This window comes from Parus major, chromosome 9 (assembly GCF_001522545.3).
Source record: "Parus major isolate Abel chromosome 9, Parus_major1.1, whole genome shotgun sequence".
In the NCBI taxonomy this organism is placed as follows: Eukaryota; Metazoa; Chordata; class Aves; order Passeriformes; family Paridae; genus Parus; species Parus major.
Window position 1 is genome coordinate 14,934,483 of NC_031778.1, and position 23,279 is coordinate 14,957,761.

The 23,279-nt window shown below is 43.8% G+C and overlaps 1 protein-coding gene across 3 annotated transcripts in view; it reads right to left on the minus strand.

Moving 5' to 3' along the window:
* Window positions 1-23,279, minus strand: part of LPP (LIM domain containing preferred translocation partner in lipoma) — a 311,346-nt gene that overhangs the window by 198,045 nt on the left and 90,022 nt on the right. For all 3 annotated transcript variants that reach the window (XM_015637754.3, XM_015637755.3, XM_015637753.3), the window contains one exon: window positions 16,711-16,912. In XM_015637754.3, the coding sequence (XP_015493240.1) occupies window positions 16,711-16,903 (193 nt within the window). In that variant the 5' untranslated portion in view covers window positions 16,904-16,912. The remainder of the gene's footprint in view (window positions 1-16,710; window positions 16,913-23,279) is intronic.

The following is a 23,279-nucleotide window of genomic DNA, read 5'->3' on the forward strand; positions in this document are numbered from 1 at the left end:
GTATTTTTGTAGCATTTCATTCAATAGAAGGATGAAAAGGAAAAAAAAACCCAACCAACCAAAAAAAAAAACCCACAAAACAGAGAGAGAAGGAATACATTCAGTGGCAATCAGCATTACAGTGAAGAAAAATTGAAAAAAAAAATAAAAATTCAAATCTGCTGTCTGATGTCTCTACATGTGATCCAGAGAAACATTCCCCTCCTGTATACACGTGCTTGCATGCAGCAGGGGCTCAGTTGCACTCTAAGTTCAAGTGCATTCTTAAATGTTATGTCCCAAGGGCCTTCACAAAGCATGTATCAAATTAGGCATTTGCTGGAATGCTTTGCTAAGCAAAAGGATTGGTTTACATACTTTCCCTAAAGATTCTGCTGAAATGAGCTTAAATAGTTGCAGTGGTAACTCTCAGGAGATCCCCAATTCTTCCCTGAAGCATTCATTTTGTTAGGATTTCCCTCTTGTACATTCAGCTTTGGGGAATCACTATGGGAAACTGGGAGCAGGGAATTCTCAGTGTTAGAAATGACAGTATTGCCTAGGGTAGCTAAAGTAACCACAAATCCCTCCCCACTGATTCAGATCCCACCAGAGCCACTGACATCTCTTCAATTTTCATTTAAAATCTCCTCTAGAGGGTATAATCTCCCCGAATTTAAGCAGAGGGAAATCCAGGGTTCCCTCAAATCAGAATCCACTTTATTTGGGACAAAAGGAATCTGCTCTCAGGAGGACTGGAGTTGCTAAAAATAAGTAAATATTCCCAGAGTTTCTTCACTCCTCTCCCTGAAGTGAAATGATCAAGAGGATTAATTTTAGAGTATGTACAGTTTTTATGTGGAAAAAACCCAAGCTGCATCTTAGCTTTTAAGCAAAGACCAGATGGAAAGTCTATCATTAGAAATGCCAAAGGGAGAATACACTCAAAGTTCGCTTCAGGATGGAAAGGTCATTTCTAGTCATCCTTGTTTTAAATGTTCTCAGAAGCACTCAAGCTTTTTGTAATAAGATGGCTTTCTTTTAGTTTATCAACCTGATTTCCTTCAAAATAAAATATAAAAAGATAAAATAAAACAAAAATTGCCAAACAATACAAGACAGAAACTTGAAAGGCAGGCGCCAGCTCTCTTTTTTTCCTCTCCAGAGCAAAAGAGTCATTAAATTTTTAATGAATTATTGTTTAGTTGACAAGAAATGCCACAAAAATGACCTGCTGATTCCACCCAGGGGTGTTTACTTAGAGTTTCACAGGGAGATTTATGAGACGACAGGCAACAGACGATGTGTCAATGGAATCTGAGAGGCAGTGCTTCCTTCATCAGGTACCAATGTCGATGAAGAACATGTCAGGATGGTGAGAAATGGATCAGGTTTCTCCACTGTGTTCAAAGCAACATCCCAAGGCCCCAGGGAAGGTTTTGTGCAGCTGCCCCATACAAATCCACCAGCCCACCTGCACTGAAAGCACCATGCTCCTGATCCTAAGATCTGAGCAGGTCTGTAAGGACCCCCTTTGGGCTTAAAATGCCTCTTAACAGTACTAACACACACAGGGTTACTGGGAAGTGACAAAATTGTGATCAGTGACATTCACTGGAGTCAATAGGGTGACCTGAAGATAATGCAGTGCTTCCAGCTTTACTGCACTTGCTAACTCATACGAGAGCTACAAACACACAGCTCCCACTGAGACTCCAGCAGTCCCTGATCTCCACATGCCAGCCAACCGTGAAACACACCCCGTGCCCATGAAGATCAGCTCACAGCTGAAGTACAGGATGTGAATAAGCCCCCTGGGACACAGCTTCCAAACCTTCCCAGGGAAATATTTAATCAAAGACAGAAAACTCCATTCTCCTGTTTTCCAACAAATATTTAAAAAGTACATCGATATGGTGATATAAAACTGACATTTTCACAGTAAACACATTTGTGTCCCAGTGCAGATCATTCCAGACAAAAACTGGAGCTACTGGCTAAAGCTAAAAGTGTTTGATTTCCTTGCAGGCTGTGCCTTTTCTCAGCTCTAGTGGGACACCCCTGACAAGAAGTATCTGACTTCAGGTCTTCCTCTATACAAATTCTCTCAGAGGAGCCATCCCTGACCTAACCAAGCAGCAACTGGGCTGTGCAAGTGTCAGAGGGAAATGTGCCCTGCAGTACCATTGAATGAGAGACAAACAGACAAAACCAAGATTCCATTCCCAAACAGCATGCTACAGCACTGGGAGCAGCAAACAAATGCTTTGTTGCTTCTTGGCCACTTGCAAATGGTGATTATTCCATATGAAATAATTAACAAACAAGGACAGAATCCTCCAAGCTCTCTTTAGAGATCTTCTTTTCAAAACACACCCTCATTTTAATCATTTACCGTTTGCAATAGAGAAGGAAAACAAGGAGGTAAGAAATCTGACACGATCAAACCTTCCCTAGTTCCCACAAATAGACATTCACTGCCTTCCAATAGTCTTGACTAATCATTTTAATAAGTAGTGAAAAGATTTCGCAATTAAATGCTTAGAGAAATAAGATGCATCTTCCTGCTCCTTCTCATGCTTCATGAGTTTTCCAGCTCCTCTCATAAAGAGCTTTCATTACTCTGGGCATGACAGAGCCAGAGCTGCTACATGAGCTCTGATTTCAGTTTCATCTCAGTCACTGTCCAAATGCCCAGAAACTTCTTCACAGCTCTTGGACCACAGCGGAAAAAAAAGCCCAAAAAAGCAAAAAAAAGGGGAGTTTCAGTCCAAAGACCAGAATCACATTTGCTAGACAGGTTTTTCAGAAAAAAAAAAAGCCCTCTGAACCTAGTGTAAACTAAGCATATTTGGCCAAATAGCAGTAGATAAAACAGACGGGGAGCCTCACAATGCCCTTCCTGCAGCCCCACATTTGTGGTGACAACTGCACTTTGCTCTGATGAAAAGTGACCTTTAGGCCCTGACATTTAGGTCCAGATTCTCCTACTTGTGTCACCTCCGCCTCCAGTTTCACAGGTCAAATTCACAGCACTTCAAATAGCTGGCAACATTCATCAAACATGAGCCCGTGTCTTGCCCAACAGAGTCTTAAAATGGAATATTCCCGCTCCACAGTCCCCTGCCATGCTGGATGGTCAACTTACACGAGGTACTGGATGTGCCATATCTCTTTGGAAAATCAACATACCAAGCGAAAGCTCATCTCCCAGAATAGTCACCCTGCTACTTTATTTCTCTTTTATTTGTTTCCCTACTGCAGTTACAAAACACATTCTCACCGAGGCAAAAGGGATCATTAGCCAGAGCACTTTTGGATGCAAAGAGGCAGTGCTAAATGTGCACCAGAAACAGGAATATTATTATGGTCTTCCCACATGAGAAAGCATAAAAAGGCAAATGGACCCTCCATTAGCTTGTCTCCATGATATCTCAGGAAAACACCATATACTCAGAATGGAATCATGGTGATTGGGAGATTTCTTGTTTAAAAAGTCCAACTCTGTTTGCAGGAAATTTCTCAGCTGCGGTCACGCATCACATCCCTTGTGTTGGATTAGCTGCTAAATTAAAATGTTTTCTTTCTATCCAGTAAGTATGATTTACTGGCATGGAGAAATGTTTTAAATATCATGAGTTTTCAGGTTCAGCCAAACCAATCGTTCCTGCAGCTTAGTCTGAAAGACTCTTGACCGTAATAAGGGATGCAAACAACTGAACAAAACCTAGAGATCTGGCAGCCAGAGATCCACCAGCCCAACCCCCTCCTGCTGCCACAAGGTCATCTCTCCCTCTTGAGGGCCTATGTCCCATTTTTACACACACACACACAGGCTGAGCGCCTGATGCACCAAGAGAAGTCGGTCAAGTATTCTCCTGTTACAAACCCAACTGATTTTTCGGCTGTAGAAAAGGGTTACAGACTCTGCAGGATCACTGTGGGCAGGGATGGGTTAACAAGAAAAGATCAATTGTGAATTTAACTCAAATCCAAGGCATTGAATGGACAAAGCAGAAGATGAGGAAGATACCGCAATGCTTCATGCATGGTACGATGCATGGTATGCTATCCATGCTGATACCAGAGGAGATGCACACCAGCTGTGATTTTACCCAACTCACACTTCCCTCATGCATTGCCTCTTGTCTTTATAAATTGATTTTTATGTAAGATAGCTGTGTCAGACCTGAGCTCCCAGTGTAATTTTCCCTCTATGCCTGCAGAATTAATTCAGTAAGCCAGGTTCTGTTTCTCCTTGGGCACCACACAAGGAATTACAAATGGCTCTATTTGTGCCCAGCTGGTACAAAAGTGATGTCAAAAGTGTAATGGGAAAGAAGAAAGGACCCAATTACAAAAGCAAGGTCTGTGAGATAATCTTGGTCCCAGGACAGTGAGATATGGCAATTAGGAGCATTTCATCCACCTGTCAGTTGGGGTCATTCGATGAGCTTGTTATCCAGAGGAAAGTGGCACCTCAAAATACCAATTACAACTTTCCAGACTCAAACTGTGCTTCAGCCTCTTCTGCCCCCTGTGCCATCGTCTCTAACATGACAGGAAGGTCAGAATGAGCAACAGGAACTCAATTTTCAAGAAGAAGCCCAATTGTACTGCAGATTAACAACCAATTAGCAGTTTTGCAGAAGTTGTGCACTCTGGCTGGGGGGCTGCCAGGCTGTGCTGAGGAAGTGCATGGTGTTGACTTCCCAAACTGAGTCACTTCTGTAAGCCCTGGGGTGGTATTTATAGAGTTGGGGGAAAATTTCCAGGAAACATCACTTACTGGTACTCACAAAAATAGCAAGGAAAGTCTTCAATTACTAAACTTCTAAGGAAAAAAAAATATTTCTTCTTTATGACAAGACAGCAAAGCAGTAGCCTCTATGATTCTCTTGGAAGAAGTCACAATTTATAGTGTTCCTTATCTCACTTTTCATTGACAGTAGTAGATGTCGCTCCTAAGATATTCAATCTGTACAGCTGCAAGGTTGGGGTTTTTCTCCTCCCTTCTACAAATTATTTCCAGGATAAGACATTGAAGTCAGTCTTGTCTCTGAAAACTACAGCAAGACTTGAATGAACCCAACAATAACTCAACCACAGCAGGCAAGATCAGCCCAAACCTTTTACCCAGCTGTACAGGATCCCAATCTGGGGGAATGGCTGTACCCTTTTGTCAACTACATGAATCTGCAAGTAGACGAGTTACTGACAGTCAAGCTATCACCTGCAGAAGTGAGCTGGTCCCCCTGCACAAACTGGACATGTCCTGGTATCACAGAGCACACAAAAGCAGAGGAAGGGCACAGACCAGTAGCTGGATCAGTGCCTGTTGCCCTCCACACCTGCAGCAGTGCCCTTATGTCTCCTCAAACACAGGGACTAAGCCAAGCTTTCAGAAAGATTTTATCCCTGTAATAGTTTCAAGGATCCAACCACAAATCTGGGCACTCACAACCATTTTAGAGTATTTCCCTTTCTTTCCATTAAACACACACAGATTTAGGCTCTAGCTTAGCAAGGCTGGGCAAACCATGCCAGGCTTGGTCCCCTTCCCTAAGCAGCCAGAATACCCCATTGGGAGGGATGCAGACTAGCTGACCACAGAAGTACAACTTTTGGAATGAAAAAGAAATTTTTTTAAGTATAAGGAACAAGTACACAAACTTGTCCCCATCCCATACACAAACTGTAAACGCTTCAATTGATTACTATGATTTCCAGACTGCTCCTACCACTGCCCTCCCTTTGAGACCTGGGGCAAACATTGGCCAAATGATCTTTGAGAAGGCCTCAGAGATGTTTCCCTGCATGTCTTACACAAACCAGTAACTTAAATGAGGACAAAACCCCCTGATAATGGCAAAAAGGCTGCTGGCAGGAACCCGGGCAGTACCTGCTCTGCCTGGCCCCTCATCCAGGCTCTCCGGGCACGGCCACTGGGAGGGCAGGTCGGGTCCAGCTCTCTGCCAAGCTGTCAGTCATCACAGCTCACAGTCTGTGACACTCATGAGACATGACACCCTGTGCAATGCAATGGAGACCCAACAAGTTTGTTTTGCACATGCCACTGCAGCGTTGGCAGATACGGCAACACGCTTTGGCTCGCGCTGACATGGGAAGCATTCAAAGCACTCGTGCAGAGATAAGAGGCTCCCCTCATCTCCTGCCTGAGACACACTGACCTCCCCTCCCTCCCTTCTCCTTGGCATTGCCAAAAATACAAAAATCTGTCCCTTATGCTTTCAAAATGTGTCTGCTTCACAGGGTTATCCCCCCACTTTTTTTTTTTTTTCTGAGGCCAATTAAAAAGAAAAGTTTACCAGAAAGACAACAAGAAAAAAAATGTGTTTGATACCATTGGAACCAGCCTGTAAGGATCTCAAACATAAAAGAATTATGTCCCTAAGCACTTTCCAACAGACTTTCAGAAAATTTCATCTTTCTACTTCCCTGGCTGGATAGTCTGTTTGAGTAATTTTCTCTTTCTCCTGGGGCTGGTTGCTAAGAGACGCGCTATTACTTCTCCCTCTCTTATGACCCGATTACTGTGATCAGCAAAGACAGCGTGCAGACAACAGCCTGACACGGCTCATACAAGAACATCGGGCTCGTTACAAAATGATGGACTGTATTAACACTCCGCAGCCCCTTCGCTCGCCACGGCCTTTGGAGAGTCTCCAGGCACAACTGGGGGCTTTTACCTCCCCGGCTTCTGAAGTGAACGTTCAAACATTTTAAATCACAGGACTGGGAAGCGAGAAGAATGGACTTGTACCTCCTGTGCTTCACTGCCTGACAGCCAGAACAGTGTTAATGGATCCTCACTGAGCAACCTTCCTTTTCTTACCTTTCCCAAGAAGTGGCCTAAGAACAACGATTACTCCTTTTCACCCTCTTGAAAAATAAACTTTGCAGATACAAAGTGTGGTTTGGGTCAGAATATTCCCTTGAAGGGTCTGAGAGCACGTTGTAAAGCTGATCATGATACTCAAGGGGCTAAAAGGTGAGCTGGTCCTGCAAAGAGCTGAGATGGATTGCTCTGGATAAGGAAAGCAGATGGAAATAGATCCAGCTGTAGATGTCCATCAGTACCAAGGAAGCTACTGGGGTGCCCAAGAGGCTCCCAGTTCATGCAGAAGCAACCACAGCCTGGCCCTGTGTTCTCTGAAAAAAAGAACAGGGGATGGAGACAGTGGAGAAGATAGGAAATTTGGAGCACAGATTGGGAGCTTGTACTAAGGGGTACATGGGGAAAAAAGCTGAGGAAAGTTGATTTTGTTGATGTTACTACCAAAGAGCTGGTTTTCTAACAATGGGGCCACCAACCTCAGAGACTATTAGTCTCCACTTAGTAACCGAGTTCAACCCTCATCACATTCACTTTTATAACATAAATTCTGTATTTTCTTCTATTGAACCTACTTTTGAAAGATTGTGTTTACCTACACTGTTTTGGTACCATTTTCAGACTCTTGAGGGCCTCCTCTCCTCCCACCAGCTCACTCAGGACAACTCCTGTGGCAGGACCCCTGGACAGACCCTCACACCACAGGCAGTGCAGAGTATTCAGAAACACCAGTTGATAGAACTTCTCAAGTGGGCCTTGTAACAGAGACGACCCAGAGCACAGGTTCCTTCCTCATCTCCATGTAATTTCCCATAAATTCAATGTTTGGCACAACAAATGCCAGCTGTCATGACAGTGCAACTTCTACCCACCAGCCCTTAACACCAGGCTTGGCTTTACGATTTGGGTCATGTCTAGATGAAACCAAAACCTTTCCTTAGTCATTGTCATCACAGGAATTAAGAACTGGAAGAGACATGTGAGTCTTTTGTACTTCAGCTCCTCAAATAGTTTGGGTAAATCCCCAGTTGAGCCCCTGGAGCACGTCTGCACTTTCTTCCATGGCTGTGACTTTGCAGTGTGCGTGCTGGTTAAAGAAGAAGACAGAAGGGGAATTTTCAGACAGTAGGAAACTAATTCACTTCTTATTAGGAACTAGAGCAGATCCCTGCTCATCTCCTGCAAAATCAGCCTCCCCAGGCCAAGGAGAGCCACAGGATTCTCAGTCCTGCTCATGGACCCTCAATTCCTGTGCCAAGTCCATCTAAACATGCTTTCCTTAGCAACAAACATTTCAGGCCTTGTACATTTAGTCCAAATTGTAACTGTGTAGGATTCACTAATAGAAATGCCTGCTTTTTGGCCACAAGTACAGCTTCTGTGGCTTCAAGAGCTGCTCATTCATTCTTCCAACCTTTTATAACACCAACCTGTAATATAATCCAACAGACATTTGCTGATTGCTCTGATTTAGCAGGACTCAGCCTAGCAAAATAAAAAAGCTTTAGGCAGAGAAAAGGAAAAGCATACATATAATCCTTTATTATAATAGTTAGCTTTCAGTGAGTAGAAGAGCAGCATTGTTTGAAGAAGGGCAAGAAAAAAATATTACTTGATTATTAATTGTCATAAAACAATTGTTATTATTTAACAGACTAGTTTCTGGATGATGTTAAAGTTTCAGATTAAAATAAAAGGAACAAGTGCTGCCTGCATGAATTCAAGCTATTTCTGCATTACCATTGGTTTGACTGGGCACCACAGCCCTGTAAAACTATATACAGGACAAACATTATCTTTTCAACAGGAGGTTTGATATAGTCAATGACAGATGCTTGCAATTCAGGTTATTAAATGATGGTTCCCTTCCATTTCAGTGTGTCAGAAATGCCTTCTCTTTCTCTTTTTCCCTTCCCTTTTTTGCCCTTTTTCTTTATTCTACCCAAACTATTGTGGTTCACAGAACAGGCCACTGCTAAGATGAATCATTACTTGATGTTTGAAATAATGAAGTGGGAAAATTAAATATAGTATCTTGTAAGAACAGATAGACAGGAGAAAAGAAAATGAGAAAAAAAAGTCAGGGAAGAAAAAAATTATGAATCTACCTGCTGAGAAGTGCAATGTTTGCTTTATGATACCAAATAACTGAGAAAATACAAGCTCACTCACCAGAATGAAACCCAAGGCTAGGCACTACTTCAAGTAGTTCCCAAATAAGAGGCAATATGTTCCAGAGCCTGTGAAAATTTAATATTTGTAATTCTAACAAACACAGTCAGAATACTTAATAAAATCTGGAGGCTTGACTTGACATTTTGTGAACTACAGATAAGTATACTGGTTCAATAACAGTTTTTATGCACTTGTTTTATGCTGCATTTTTCCCAGGGCCTTTCCCTGAGGTGGTATTTCAAAAAAGAAAATGCTCATCCTGAGAGCAAAGCCAAGACACAGTTCTATGGATTTGTCTCTGGGAAAAAAAAAAAAGAAAAAAGCAAGCAGATGCAGACACTGTTATCCAACAAAACAACTTTTGGGATGACTGCTAACAAGACAGAAGGCCCCACACAGAGCCAGTTTATTCACAATGGTGAGAATCACAGGTCCTGACACTGGTCACCGTGCTGGAGACAACTGGGCAAAAATCCCTTTCCCTGTAACTCAGAAGTTACTGAGTGGAGCAACACTGCCCTGGCACAAAGGCACCAGCTTGGTCTCATGCCTCTTCAGCATGGCCCAGCTTGCTTGGGGCAGTTTAAATCCAGTTATATACAAATGAGAACCACCACTCATTTCCAACTGGTTTCACTCAGTTCTTAACCAACAGGAGAGAGGATGTCCTTCGAGAGAAATCAACGGATGCTTCCAAAAGGATGCCCCAAACTAGTTCACAGCTGCTCCTTAACGAGAGACCCCTGCCTTCCCACTCCTTCTGCAGTGTCCAGGGGCTTGGTTTGTGCTTTAAATGCTCTTGTGAGAAGGTAGCAAGCCCACCACAAAGAGGCCTGGAGCTTCAAGATCATTTTCATCAGCTGCATTTTGTAAGAGCCTGTGGATGATGCAGTTCTGACACTAATGAATAAAGTATTGCTTCATCTGCTGCATCTCATTCAGCACAAGAAACACACAGAAAAATGAGGGAAGGATTAAGAAAGACTTTAAAAGTTTATAATATGCACTTTAAAAAAGCTTTTTCTAAGAAAGAAGCACTAACATGGGAGCTGTGGTCAGAGCCAATCAGGATGATTTGCAACAGTAAGGTCACCTCTTTATTCACACCACATTTTTCAACTCCATGAGCTCAATCCAGTGAGGGATGGTACCACAGCATCCATTGCAATTGATGGGACCAGAAGAGTGCTACAACACTACTCAGCCTATCTTTTTGTCCCACCACTGAGACACTCACTGCCTCCCCCCATGAAGCATCAAACATTTCTTTTCAACTAGTGGCAGAGGAGCAAGAGAGGGACCAGCAGATCCCACTGGAAATACCCTGGTACTTCCAGAACTCAATTCAGAGTAACATGTTCCCATGCCTCATCTGGGCAGCAGCAATGGTCCATATGCATAACTCTCCTAAAATGTACAAGACAGCAAGCTCCTGCTGTCTGTCCAGTTCTGGAAAATTGCATTATCTCATCTTAGCGTTCAACAATGCACACACAAAACCACCACAGGAGCATGGATGAGGCAGCTGACTGTGCCTGCACCTCAGCCTTCCTCCAACAACCAGCACAGCACTGCAGAAGCTCTTGAGATACTCCAAGGAGCAGGTACAACACCCCTCTGCCTCCCAGCCAACACAGCCCTTCCACTTGTGAGAATTCCTCCTGCTATAGAACAGAACCAGCACAGACAACCAGGAAAAAAAAAATCAAAAAAACCCCCACAGCATCTTTCAGGTCAGCCTGAATTTATTCTTTCAGGGCTCTCAATACAAATAATGAATAGACTCTGGACCTTGTTGGCTTCTATGAACTGTCAAAGACTGCAGAGCAGGGAACATCACAGCTATAACACAGGGTGTCTAGTCCAATAAATCCATACCCAAGCTTCAAAAATTAAGACGGAGCTACTGATAGCAGCTGATGTAAACAAAACCCACTAGGTATAGCTGTCTGTAAAAAAACCCAAAAAACACAACAGCAAAACAATAAACAGCCTGATAGTTCATGCTCCCAGTCCCCTACAGACATAGCAGAATATAAATTGCCAGTGCCATGAAGAAGAGGAGGGCACAGAGAGTCAGGCTCTGGGAAACCTGGATCAGCTGGGTTCAGGGACACACACTGGTATCCACAACACATTCTTGCCCTGGAGCTGGTCCTGCTGATTTGCCTTGTCTCATGAGTCACTTGCCCATTCCTCCAACCAAGGTAAATGGAGGGAGATGGCTTTTTAAAAAAAGTAATTAAAAGCTCAAAGGCCTTCACATGAGACCTGTTGTTCACCATATCTGAAAGGTGCCCAAGGAAAGAAGGAGAAAGGAGGAGATTGCTTTGAGTCTCATTCCTTCGTTTAGTTTCTGTTATAAAATTCATATTAAGCTTTTCTGCAGATACCATATTCACCAAGTATGGCAATTACAAGGAAAGACATCAGCATTAATCAATACTGAACTTAGAAGTACCCAACAGCATAAACTAGAGTGGCTAATTTTGTAAAGCATGTCCTGAGAGTCCCAGAGTGTGACAGAGAAGCACCTCTGAGCACTGGGCAGCCCCACAAACACATCCCTATGAGGGATGCTGCCTGCACATCCCTCTCTGACCAGGCTTGGCATTGCAGCATCTCTGTCTCAGGCAGCTTAAGAAAAACATATGGTCTTGTTCATATAAACAACAGAAATTTCAAGAATAGGCCAGATTTGGTTTTTTGGAAGTGACAAGAGTCATCTTTGCAGGAGCAGGAGACCTCATGGGAGCCATTCAATGATCTGGCTCTTCCTGGTAGGCAAGAATGGACTCACTTCCTTCCCTGCCACCATGAAATCATCCTTCAAGTGACTGCACACAGTGGCAGAGGAGGCGTATTCAATGCCCAGGGAGCTGCACTAGTGCTCACAAATGCTGGACTGGAAAGCCCAGCCCTGCAATCCAGCTGAGCCTCCCCAGCTCTCCACTGTGCTCTACCTGTTCATAGCCTTGCTCAGATAAAGATCTGCTGGACTTGGAGAGCTTTATTTGGAGACAAGGGGGAAAGGCAAGGGGAAAAGAACTTTTGTGGTTACCAAAACAAGATTCAAACCAAAAGGCAACCCACTGTAAAGTTTGTCACTCACTGCTCCCAAGCCATTAAGCAGCCCTGACTCAGGGCTCTCCCAAGTACCTCTGACAACAGATTTTTACACATTTCTGAAGGCCCCAGTTCTGGCCTTACAACCCCCAGTGCCACCCCAGCAGCACCAGCCCCACAGTAGCAGGCACAAAGCCAGCAGATCAGCAATCACTAACCTCACCCCACACCAGATGCCTCCTTAGTCTGCCCCGCAGGGTGAGGCCCCATTTTCTGGAACTAAGGCAAAGATGGAATTTGCTTCATCTGCAAGCTATAAATCCTTTCTATCTTCCTGAGCCCAGCATAGATGGGAACAGCTGTGTGGCAGTGTTTCCCTAAGGCTCCAGCTCTGCTAAAGATGCTGAAGTACCAATTTAAGTCTAAAAGCTTGAGAGCAAGAGAGAAGTGGCAGGAAAAGAAGGAGGGGCAACCACAGAAAGGTTTGGATTGGAAAGACCTTGAATAATAATACAATCCAAAGTCCCTACCATCAGCTGGGATATCTTTCACTAAATCAGGTTGCTCAAAGCCCTGTCCAACGTGACCCTGAACACTTTAAATGATGGAGCATCCAGTGCTTTTAAATGAAACAAAATTAGTATCAACTCCTCAGAAAAAAGATCTTAGTTTCTTTAAGAGATTTTTCGTGTAGGACAAAACCCATTGTGCACACTGCTAGACAGAGTCTGCTGAGGAAAAAGGGTGGGGGGGAGGGGGCAGGCAACAGCAAACATGTGAGCATGGAGAAAGAAGCCAAATATGTAAGAAAGAGACTGTGAGGACCCATGGCTGGTTGATGCCTCATCTATCTCAGGACTCATCTTCTCCCAGCATGAAGAGAACATCCTCTCAAACTTCAAACACATCTAGCTCTACCCAAGGACCACCTCTGACCCCAGTTAACCTCTTAGAGCTACTGCTCAGATGTCTGGACATCTGATTTTGATTTCCAGCCTAATTCCTCAGCAGCTACGCTTCCTGCCAACACACAATTGTTCATCTTCTAGATAAGCCTCTTCCCCAAGCTTGAATGGCTCTCCTTTCCTCTCTCAGGGTTAATACAGAGTTCTGTAAGATGATGAGCACCAGCACTTCCCAGGAACTGTGGTGCTCACACCTCCCAGGATCCAGCAAGGTTAATCCCCTGCAGTTAAACCCTCACAGTGGGGAGTGGCAGCACTAAATCCTCCAGAAAGCCAGCGCAGACCTCAGCAGGTGTTGGTGGGACCGACACAAACAGGCTGTGCCTGCCTCTCGGGCTGCCTGCACGGCAGAGACCCGTGCAGAATGCTAAGCAGGGCTCGGGTCCTATTGATGATGATTACAATTATGATCATTACTTCTACCACTACTGCAGTCATACCCAGGGGCCCCCGAGCAGGTCCCTGCAAGAGCAAGACACGCTCTCTGCTTTGATGAGTGGATAAATCGGATCTGAAACAAGCTGCAGCAACTCAGCATGGCAAACAGCGAGAAGGGGGGCTGGCAGCACAGGAAAATTGCTACTTCTGTGGTCTAAACACATGCCTTGAGTGTTTCAAATCACAGTAAAATGCTCCTGGTTTATAAACTGTTGGCTGTTGCCATTTCACTTTTTTTTCAGTCATGTAGCCATTTCTAACTTCTGTTAAGGTTCCATTAAGCAGCTTTTAATCAGCACCTTCTGGCTGAGTTTTGTGCAGGTGTCAGGAAATAAAAAACAAAATTGAAGTCAAGGTGAGACTAAGGAAATGCTTTGGTAGGAGAGGGGAGGGAGAGGAGGGTACACATAGCACCTGCTCCACAGTCTGTCACTCCAGTGTCTTTCCCCTCTGCTTTCAATAACCATGAATGTGATCAGCTGGACAGACCCTCTACACACAAGCAATACACCTACAAAATAATAATGAGAGCCACAAGGCCAGAGGATGCACATTCCTAAACGTTAAAAGCAATAAGCTGAAGAAATTACCAGGATCAGAACTTGCCAGTGTTCCAGAGAGATTCCAGATACTACAAAGGCTCCAAGGAGTCAAATCCAGTGACACTGCTGGGGCAGCCAAGGCTGTGAAGAGCACAGCCACTTCTTGACCAGTAACAGCCCCAGGACAGCCCTTCCCCAGAGCAGTGCTGCTGCTCCCACTCATCTCCAGCAGAAGGATGCATGGGAAGCCCATGTGCCTCCAGATACACAGCTTTGGCAGGGTAGGAGAGATGAAAACACTCCGGGGTTTGAGGGGATGTTGCTACTTCCCTACCTACAGACTCACAGCTAACCAGGTGGGAAAGACCTGCATCCAACAGAGGACAAATTGAGGCAGAATGGCAGTGCCCCTGTGAGCAGGGAACCAGTGGGGCCTGGAGCCATCTCCCAGTCTGAATTATTGCTGCAGAAATCAGGGAAGTCATTGAAAAAACAATTAGGGAACTTGGAAGAGAGAAGGGAGCCATAGAAAGTGAATGAAGCACATTGGGCTATTTCTCACTGCCCTTCCAGCCCACTCCTGCCAGATCCCAGAAGCCTCATGTTCTCAGGGTTATGTAGGGGTGGGGAATGGCTTTGCACAGGCTGCTGACAGTGACCAGCAGCGTGTCACCTTCTGCAAGTGGATTAGCTAAAGCTGCAGGCACGTTGTCACATCACTAAGCCTACCTGTGACTGGGTCTTGGCCAACCCTTAGCTCTTTCCAGGCCTGTCAGATAATGATGGGATCTCTAAAAGCCCAGATCAGACAAGGCAAGGGACTGGCACTGACAAGCCCTGGGAGCCCCTGACTGTCTCCTGGTTTCCAGCAGACCTAGCAATGCCTGACTGCTTGCAGGACCAAGTACTCTGGGTTGCACAAGCAATAATTGAGTGTCTTGTCTTCCCTTCTCAGAGCCTACAGTGCCTGCTCTGCTCAAGCCTCCTTCCCCAAATGGCAAGAAACACAGAATTTTTTTAGGTGGTGATAATGTTCCTGAGTCACATACAATCAGACCTACAATCACTAAAACACTGACAATTAAGACACACTGACCTTTTTCACACAAAAAATATTGACTGATCAAGAACAGATTTCCTAGGAAAAAAAGGGTCATTTTCCATTATTATTTTTAATTGCAAGAGAATTAGAAAAATAAGAATTTCCATTTGACTTGAAGGTGACATTTTCTTTGCATTTCAGAAATGGATTAATTTTTACTTTTTAAATTCCAAATGTCTTTCTCTTCCTATTTCTCACTAAGTTTTGTTACTGAAGGCAGCAGAACAGGTGCATATGACTTCGCCTCTCCCCCTCCAACACATTTTCTTTTTTCGTTCTGAATTCTCCGAAGTTAGAGCAGCAGATGAAAAATATCCAAAACACTCATCAGGCTTTTCCAACTTTCCTATAAAATGTCCTTAACTTTAGAAAATCACTCAAGTGTAAGATTTAATATGCTGCTTTGTTTTTCTTTCTCTTTTCTATTACTCTGTAGTCTTCCTGAAAATGCAAACACTTTCAAAAGATAGAGCAGAAAGAGGAAAAAATATACAGGTGATATTTATCTCATTGTACTCAACATAAAAGAGAAAAAAGTGGTGAAGGAACAATGTAGAGCATCCAAAACCAAATACAAAAGCTGGTTTGGCAATTTTCTTGAATACAACTGAGCTTTTCTTTGGAGAAAGATTGGAGAGGAGAAGGGGAAGAACTTCCCCCCATTTCTGCCTACAGTAAATCACCAGGAATAGAAATGTCATGCTCTGCCAAAACAGCTACCACTCTGTCCCAAAATCCTTGGCCTTCACTTGTTTCTGCTGCAGGTCCATCACAAACTCTCCACTGTCAGCCAGGGGCATCCCAGGTGCTCCAGCTTGCAGATTTCCAGTTGCAAGTTCCAGAGGTGCTCCCAGCCATGCACTCCTGCTCCTGTGAACTCCCTCCCTCCATGTGTCCACAAGCCAGAAACCCAAATCCCACGCTTGCTGCTCAATTATATCAAGAGAAGAGGACCTTCACAGCAACAAGTAGAGGAAGGCTGACACACAGTGACTGGCAGGCATTTGTTTTGCTGACGTAACAGCTCCACAGCCCATTGCAATGGTCATCTAAATACCCTCCCAATTATTTCATATTCAAGAGTGTTCCACAGGAGATGGAAAGAACAAAAGTGAAACAATCCAGCCAGCAGACTGGAGAGAAAACACTTCTGGCCAAATATATGCCCTACCACCAATTATATTCTCACAGATCAATCCCTTGTTTGTAAAGCATTCCCACTGTGCTGGGGTGAAAGAACCAGTACTGAAAAGGGTTGCTTGAGCCCAAGCTCCTCGAATCATCACATGCCAGCAGGGACCAAACAAGCAAAACCCTTTGAAAAGTAGCAGTCTTGGACATAGGACATCTGCTTTCAATTACAACTGAGAAAGATCTGTCCTTGTGTCATCTCCCAGCCTTACACCTCTCAGGAGGGTAGCTAGTCAGGGCAAGGGGAAGAGATTCCTTCACATTCTTCTCAATTTGAATGACCTGAAAAAGGAAGGCTCCCACAAACTCACCAATGAAGAGCAAATCAAGCTGTGTTAGCAGTCAGTTCCCCTGAACTAGGTAGTTGTGGCTCCTTCCTAAAAAATAAATACTCACCATCACCTCCTGGTTGCTTGTATGGGTTGTACTTTGGTTTGGGGGCAACCACAGGTGCAAACTTCTTTGGGGTCTGCTGGGTTGACACAGAGATGCTGGGAGTCCCAAAGGTGTGTGTGGTTTCCATCCTTGCAGTAATGTGACCAAGAGGCTCGTTGGTACTCTTGGGTGGCAGCCAGGACGGGTGGGACATGGTTCAGCTCTGAGAGGAGACAAAAAAACAGACACACATACATTAAGAATTTAGCCTAGGAAAGTAACAGCTGCAATCCTACTATTTTTCTGGTTTATCAAACCTACAAAACCCTTCAAAACATGTTTAGCTGGCACTTGTTTAACTTTAAATATGTTGTTCCTAAGGTATAGGACTTTAGATGCAAATTTGTCTTTCTCTCCCCAGCAGGTCAGAATTACTGATCAGGTTATTATTGTTCGTACCTGCAAAAATCACTGCTATTTTCCTCTTCAAACCAGAACACAGACAGGTTGATACCCTGAAGCAGCCCATCAATCCCACCCTATATTCAGCACAGTAGTGATATATTTGCCTTACCCTGTTAGGCCTGTTTGAGTACATTAATGTACAACAGTGCAGGTGCTCTGGGGACACGTAGAGTCATACACACACTTCCAAAATACACTTTTAGCACTTTTTCACATGGCATTTAGGACCCCATGCCCCAGTGATTTTCATTCAGACTTTTAAGAAAACAGATTTCAAAAGTAGCTAATCATTCTTGATGCCTCCATTTCTGAATGCCCAGCTTAAGACATTTTAAAAGCATGTCAATTTTGAATAAATGCCAGAATCTCACAACCCCTGACAACCAGGCTCCTTTTAGACTTGTGTAACAAAAAACAGAGGCAGCCCAAATCATTACTTATTTATGAAAATCTTGACTTTGGCCTCTTAAAAGCCTACATCACTTTTGAGAACTGGGTTCAGATGCTGCTGAAAATGTTGCCCATAAAAATCCTGTTAATTCCAATGAACAAGTGCTTTTCACCACACACAAACCACACTCGCTTGGTAGCCACGATAGCCCTACTGTACCATCAGATGGTCCTATGGAGCTGGGTTTGAGATTTGATGGAGAAATGAAGATCCCACACAGACAGAAGCCAATGCTAAGTTTGCAGCTCTTGAGCACCCTGTTGCTTCTGCCCATGCACTGCTTTGGTGTCAGAAGCCCTTAAGGCTACCAAAACCAGCAGGCAAGTGTGACCCAATCAGGAAAGATTTGATTTCATCATGGAGAAGGATCAGTGCAAGAGACAGGATCAAGGTCTCCACTTGGTAATGCAGGGTCAGTACCTTCAGCAATGACTCAAAACTGCTGGATATACAGGTGTCCTTATTCCAACCTGTAAATTTACTTCAGAAAACAGTTTCCTACTTGAGGAGTAATTTCTACTTTAAGCCCCAATGTCTGACCTAACACTGGGAGGTAGACAAGTTTTGATTATCTCCCACCTGCATCACTCCTTGTGTGAGAGAGGAACTGGCAAGTTCCAAACATCAGTTCCAACACTTCTGTCTCTTCCAGGCCATGCAATCTGACTGTTTGATGTGCAGACAGTGGTTTCACAATTCCTACCACTAGGAAGTGAGCCTGATGCACTATGAATCCAATACCAATGAAAGGAAGACACTGGAGCTGGCTAGAAAAGAGGCAGACAGGAGCATGGCAGGAGCAGCCCAGAGATGTATCCAAGGCTGAGCTGCAAGGACATGACTTTCCTCCTTCACAGGCCTGCTGTCCAACCCACAGTAAGAGTGCAGAGCATCATTTTGAAAGCAAGAAGTGAAAGGCAGGTCTTCCCCACAAGGCAGGAGAGGAAACCAGTCACAACGGGTAGGAGCTGAGGGCACACAAGCCATGGTCCCACCGCCTGGCACTTCCCATTACCAACACTAGCCCCATGGATCTGGAAAATTACTCACTCCAGCAGTAAGATTCACCTACACTGTTGTCTCCTCCTCCTACATCCTTCAAAACTTCAAAAGCAGCAATAAAACTGAGGCAACTATCTTAGGTCTTAAGAGCAGAAAGCAATGAGGGCAGTCAGCCTTAAGAGTTAAACAGGACAAGCCTGCACTCTGCAGAGTTATTACATCCAAAGATGACTGTACCTTATCCATTGCTAAAAGCATCCTGGAGTCTAATTCTGACAGGTTTTCAGCCTCTGGCTTGACATCTCATATGAAAGAGCCTCCTGCTGTAGTGAAGCACCCTCAGACCCTGGACATTACCTCCTACTAATGCTAAAGAAAACCAAATCCCAGAACTGACTAGATTATCACCATTCCTGCTCTGGAATGTTTCTTAACCACCCCCAGGCAGCATGCCTTGGTCCCACTGAACTCTCATGGTCTGCTAGGCTGATGACAGGGATGGGTAGTGTGATGCACAAACCCAGAATGTCTGCTTCAGTAGCCAGGTTGCACAGCACTGAAGACAATGTGAGAATTTCAACAAATGAGCTTAAAAAGCAGACTGCTCCTATGGACAGCTTGGGAGCAGGGAGACCACAGTGCTGTAACTCAGCTGCTGACTGTAAACTGGCACACAGCTCCCTCTCAGCTAACCTCTAACGCCTTTGTTTTGGCCATGGTGGTATTTTCTAATTGTTTCCCCATTAGCCTTTTCTCTTCCTCTTTCTCCCCATCTCATTTTCTGTTATGCATTTACTGCCACTCGTTTTTGCTATCTGTGCCCTGACAATGTTTTCAGCAAGTTCCCTTTTCCTCATGTGTTCCAGCCCCAGTTCCCCAGCCTCAATTAAATTTAGCCTAACTACTCCGCAAGATCACAGAAAAAGAAAATTAATTAATTTCTTTTTAAAAGTTGAAGCTAAACTTATGGGTTTGCTATTATTTTCCCTCCATTTTGTCAGCTAGTAAAAGGCCAAAACAAGGAAAAATGTAAGGGACAGTGGCTTGCAGACAAGCACAGACCCCCACCTCTCAGCAGACTCCTCCATGCTGGAGCACCCTGGCTAATTCAGACAGAGCCATCAGCACTCTCTCTCCTCTCCCTGCAATACTGTCTGGTTTTCCATCAGAAGCTTCTTTGGAGCAGAACATTTTGCCATGTGGACAAGTAATCGGAACAGCACATGAAAACTTAGGCCTATAACTAATTCCCTTACTCTGAACTTACTCTGACATGTCACTGCCTGAGTGTCATTGTGGTGGACTTAGGAATACCCAATCAGTAACAGCAGTGTTTTTCTGGCTAGCCAGCAATACAGCCAGCAAACACACATTTCACTTTTGAGCTATTTTCTTCCACTAGAAGTTATTTTTCACTGAAATGTTAACAATTAAATCTACAGCTGCCCCCACATTTCTGCTCCAATCAAGTAATTTGTCAGGCACTGTTTGCATTCAATGAGCCCCTTCCTGGCAAACCTGGGTAGACCCAGCCACGCAACAGTTAACACAGCAAGGTTGGAAAAACCTCTGTCAGCAGGGCCTGTGTCCCTGGGAATCCTCCCAGAGGAACAGCCACCTCTTGCTTCGCTTCCCTCTCAGCACCACACCTCCCTCTGTCTTGGCTGAAGCCTTCTGCGTGTCTGCCTGCCACCCTCCCACAGCCATCCTCGGCCAGCTGTAACTCACAGCTTCGTTCCTCATCTGACTGCTACAAGCTTTTCCTGTGACTCCTTACTCACTGACCACTCTGGCAACACCCCCTTCTCAAATTCACTGCCTCATCCCCCCCAGAAAATCCCTTCAATCTTCTCTATGTCACTGCTTTGAAAGCCTCTCATTGATCATTTTGACTAACCCTGAACCATCCCCAACTACTGCTTTGCAAAGCTTCTGCTGAGCTAAAGAATATTTGTTATAAAGCACATGTAGCCTCAACTGAAACAATGCAAAAGTTGAAGAACCCAACACAGCATTAGGTAAATTGTTTGGATAAAAAGTAAGCACTGTAATTACAGTTTCTCTTTTATGTCTGGCTTAAAATTTAGCTAGATCCACTTCCAACCACTGCATTTTGTTATGCTCCTGTCATCTGCATTACAGACTTGCCTCTCTTCCTTATGTAGATCTATTCAGAATGGAGCCAGATCAATGTTTTAATCAAACCAAAACATTTAAATTAAATATTAATTAAACTCCTTGTAAAGGGCAGATTTCTCTTGATTCTTTCATGTATGTTAACTCTGAATTCTCTTCAATTTTCCAGCTACCTTTTCTGAAATGGTGGCTGAGAGCATAAGACCATTTTTAAGAATAGTAACCTAAAATAGAAGAGGTAAAATGATGAATAATATCAAAACCAGAAACCTGACTGAAATCAGCTGTGGAGGCCTGAGGTTCTGTTATCCTTCCTTCCTTGGAAGCATTAGTCATCACCTACTTTTGGAGGCAGAGGATAAGACCAGACTAACCATGATAAATGGCATTAAGAGCAAAGAGTGAAATCACACTGTATAAATAAGGCAAACAATGTGCTCTGGTTCTATCATAAGAACGATCTTAATGCTGTAAGTTCAGAAAATTCTAACCATGAAAGAATACACCACAGCAGAGGAACTGGAATCCACGAATCCCAAGCTGAGACCACATTATCTAAAAATGTCAGACCAGGAATATCAATAGCAGATAATACCATGCAGTAATAACAGCCTGACAAAGTTTTTTTCTAAATGTGTGGGCATAAGAGCTTGTTTTTGCTTTTAATTACAGGATGTCATTCACCTTTGAGAAGCGAAGGTAAAAAACTGAGGGTTTCAAGTCAATTTATCCTTACATCTGATAAGCAATGGAAGGGTAGAGTAGCAATTTGTCTACTTTTGAAATTGTTAGTACATTCATCTCTGAGACAGGCTGGCTTTTCTGTGATTAGACTGTAGCCAAATAAATCTTAATTTCATTTTTATATTTGTAACGTGGACCAAATACTTCTTGAATGTTGGTGGACTTCGCCAAGACAGGAGATTTTGTCCCCGAGTTAATTAAGCTAATGCTTCGTAGTGGGTAGCAACAGTATTTAACAAAAAATGAGCAACAACCGTCTGTGCTTACAGACTGTCTGCTCTGTCTTCCATCCCACGCCTTCCTAAATTCACTGGTTGATGTAGGTCTAGGATGCTCTTAGTATCACCCATGCACAGTCAACCATCACTCCTAAGGCCAAGAGATTGGCCAGATACAGGGAATTAGGACCTTATTTGTTGACAGAAGATGCGACTGAAAGCTATGTTGGGGCTTTTCTCTGGTACACAATACAAGCATCACCTTCCCCTGATAACTCAAGTTTGTCTCGAAGTGTAAAAAGGCAAACTGCATCCTCCCCAGTCTCTCTTCTCTCCCATTCAAGTAAAAAACAAAGAGAAAAGTTTTGACTTTACATAACCTTCCAAACGAATTTTAAAGAACAGCTGTAGAACTAAACAACGGGGATATCCTTCACAATGCAAAACATCATGTCACCCCTTGTCCCTTTCTGTTAGAGCTGCAACCTACATGTCTGGATGTCTCTCCTCTAAGCTGATTTGTCTTCATTCTTCTGTCTGAAATTCCCCAAATCACAAACCTCAAATGCCCCACTAAAATACAGTTCTTTGCTTTGTCCTCAACACCTCCAGTCTTCTGATTAGTCAAATGGAGTGACTGAGGCTGACCAGAGAGATTTGCTCTTTGTAAATTCCCAAAGCTGCTTGTTTTTCTTGGCACTGTTCCCCTCTGAAGGCTAAATTAATTTATTTCTTCATTTATGGCACATGATCTCTAGCCATGCTCTTCTACTTCTTGTGGCCTTCAAAAGAGGGTATAATGTCAAAATTCAGGTCTCATTAGAGGTCTTTAACCAAACATAGGAAGTGTCATGGGTACTTATATACTCAGCACAAGCTCTGCTGGGATGCCTTTCCCATATGGTACTACTTATTCCCATCAATTTTACATCACATGGCAAATTATGTGATTTGGAGAACTGGGAGTCCTTTGGAACTCCCTTAATCATTGCTGAACTGCACAACATCTCTCCGAATTTAAATCCTGCAATATTAACCAGCCCAATAAAGATCGTCCCTCAAACACTCCCAGCAGCAAATTGACTCCCACCCTTCATCACGAAGCTTCAGGAACAACTCTGAGAGCACTGGGAATCCTGTGCATGGTCCTGGTGTTACCTCTAGCAGCAGTGAAGATCTGGGAGGAGTCGACTGAGCCACCAAGAGACACTGAGGGGTGATGAAGAGGAGTGGAAAACACTATCACCCTCTGGTGACTGCCTTCCTGACCCTAAGGCAAACTCGACGCAGCTGGACACCGAGTTCTTGAGGCAAACACTTCCCCAAGATCAGATTTCTTTGCTTGCACCTATTTTATGTTGTTTATGCACATTTCCTAATGCTTTGCTGTAGTCTTTCACAGCAGGTATCAGCTGCAGCAAGTTTAACTCTGCCTCTCCCTCTCAGATTCATAGTTTATTTTGATTACCTGGATAAGGCAAGGTTTTGTATCTTCATCCAATTCCCTCAAAGTAAAATAAATAAATAAGTAAATTAAATCAAAGTCACTTCTTCAGTTAAACAGGACTGAGAGC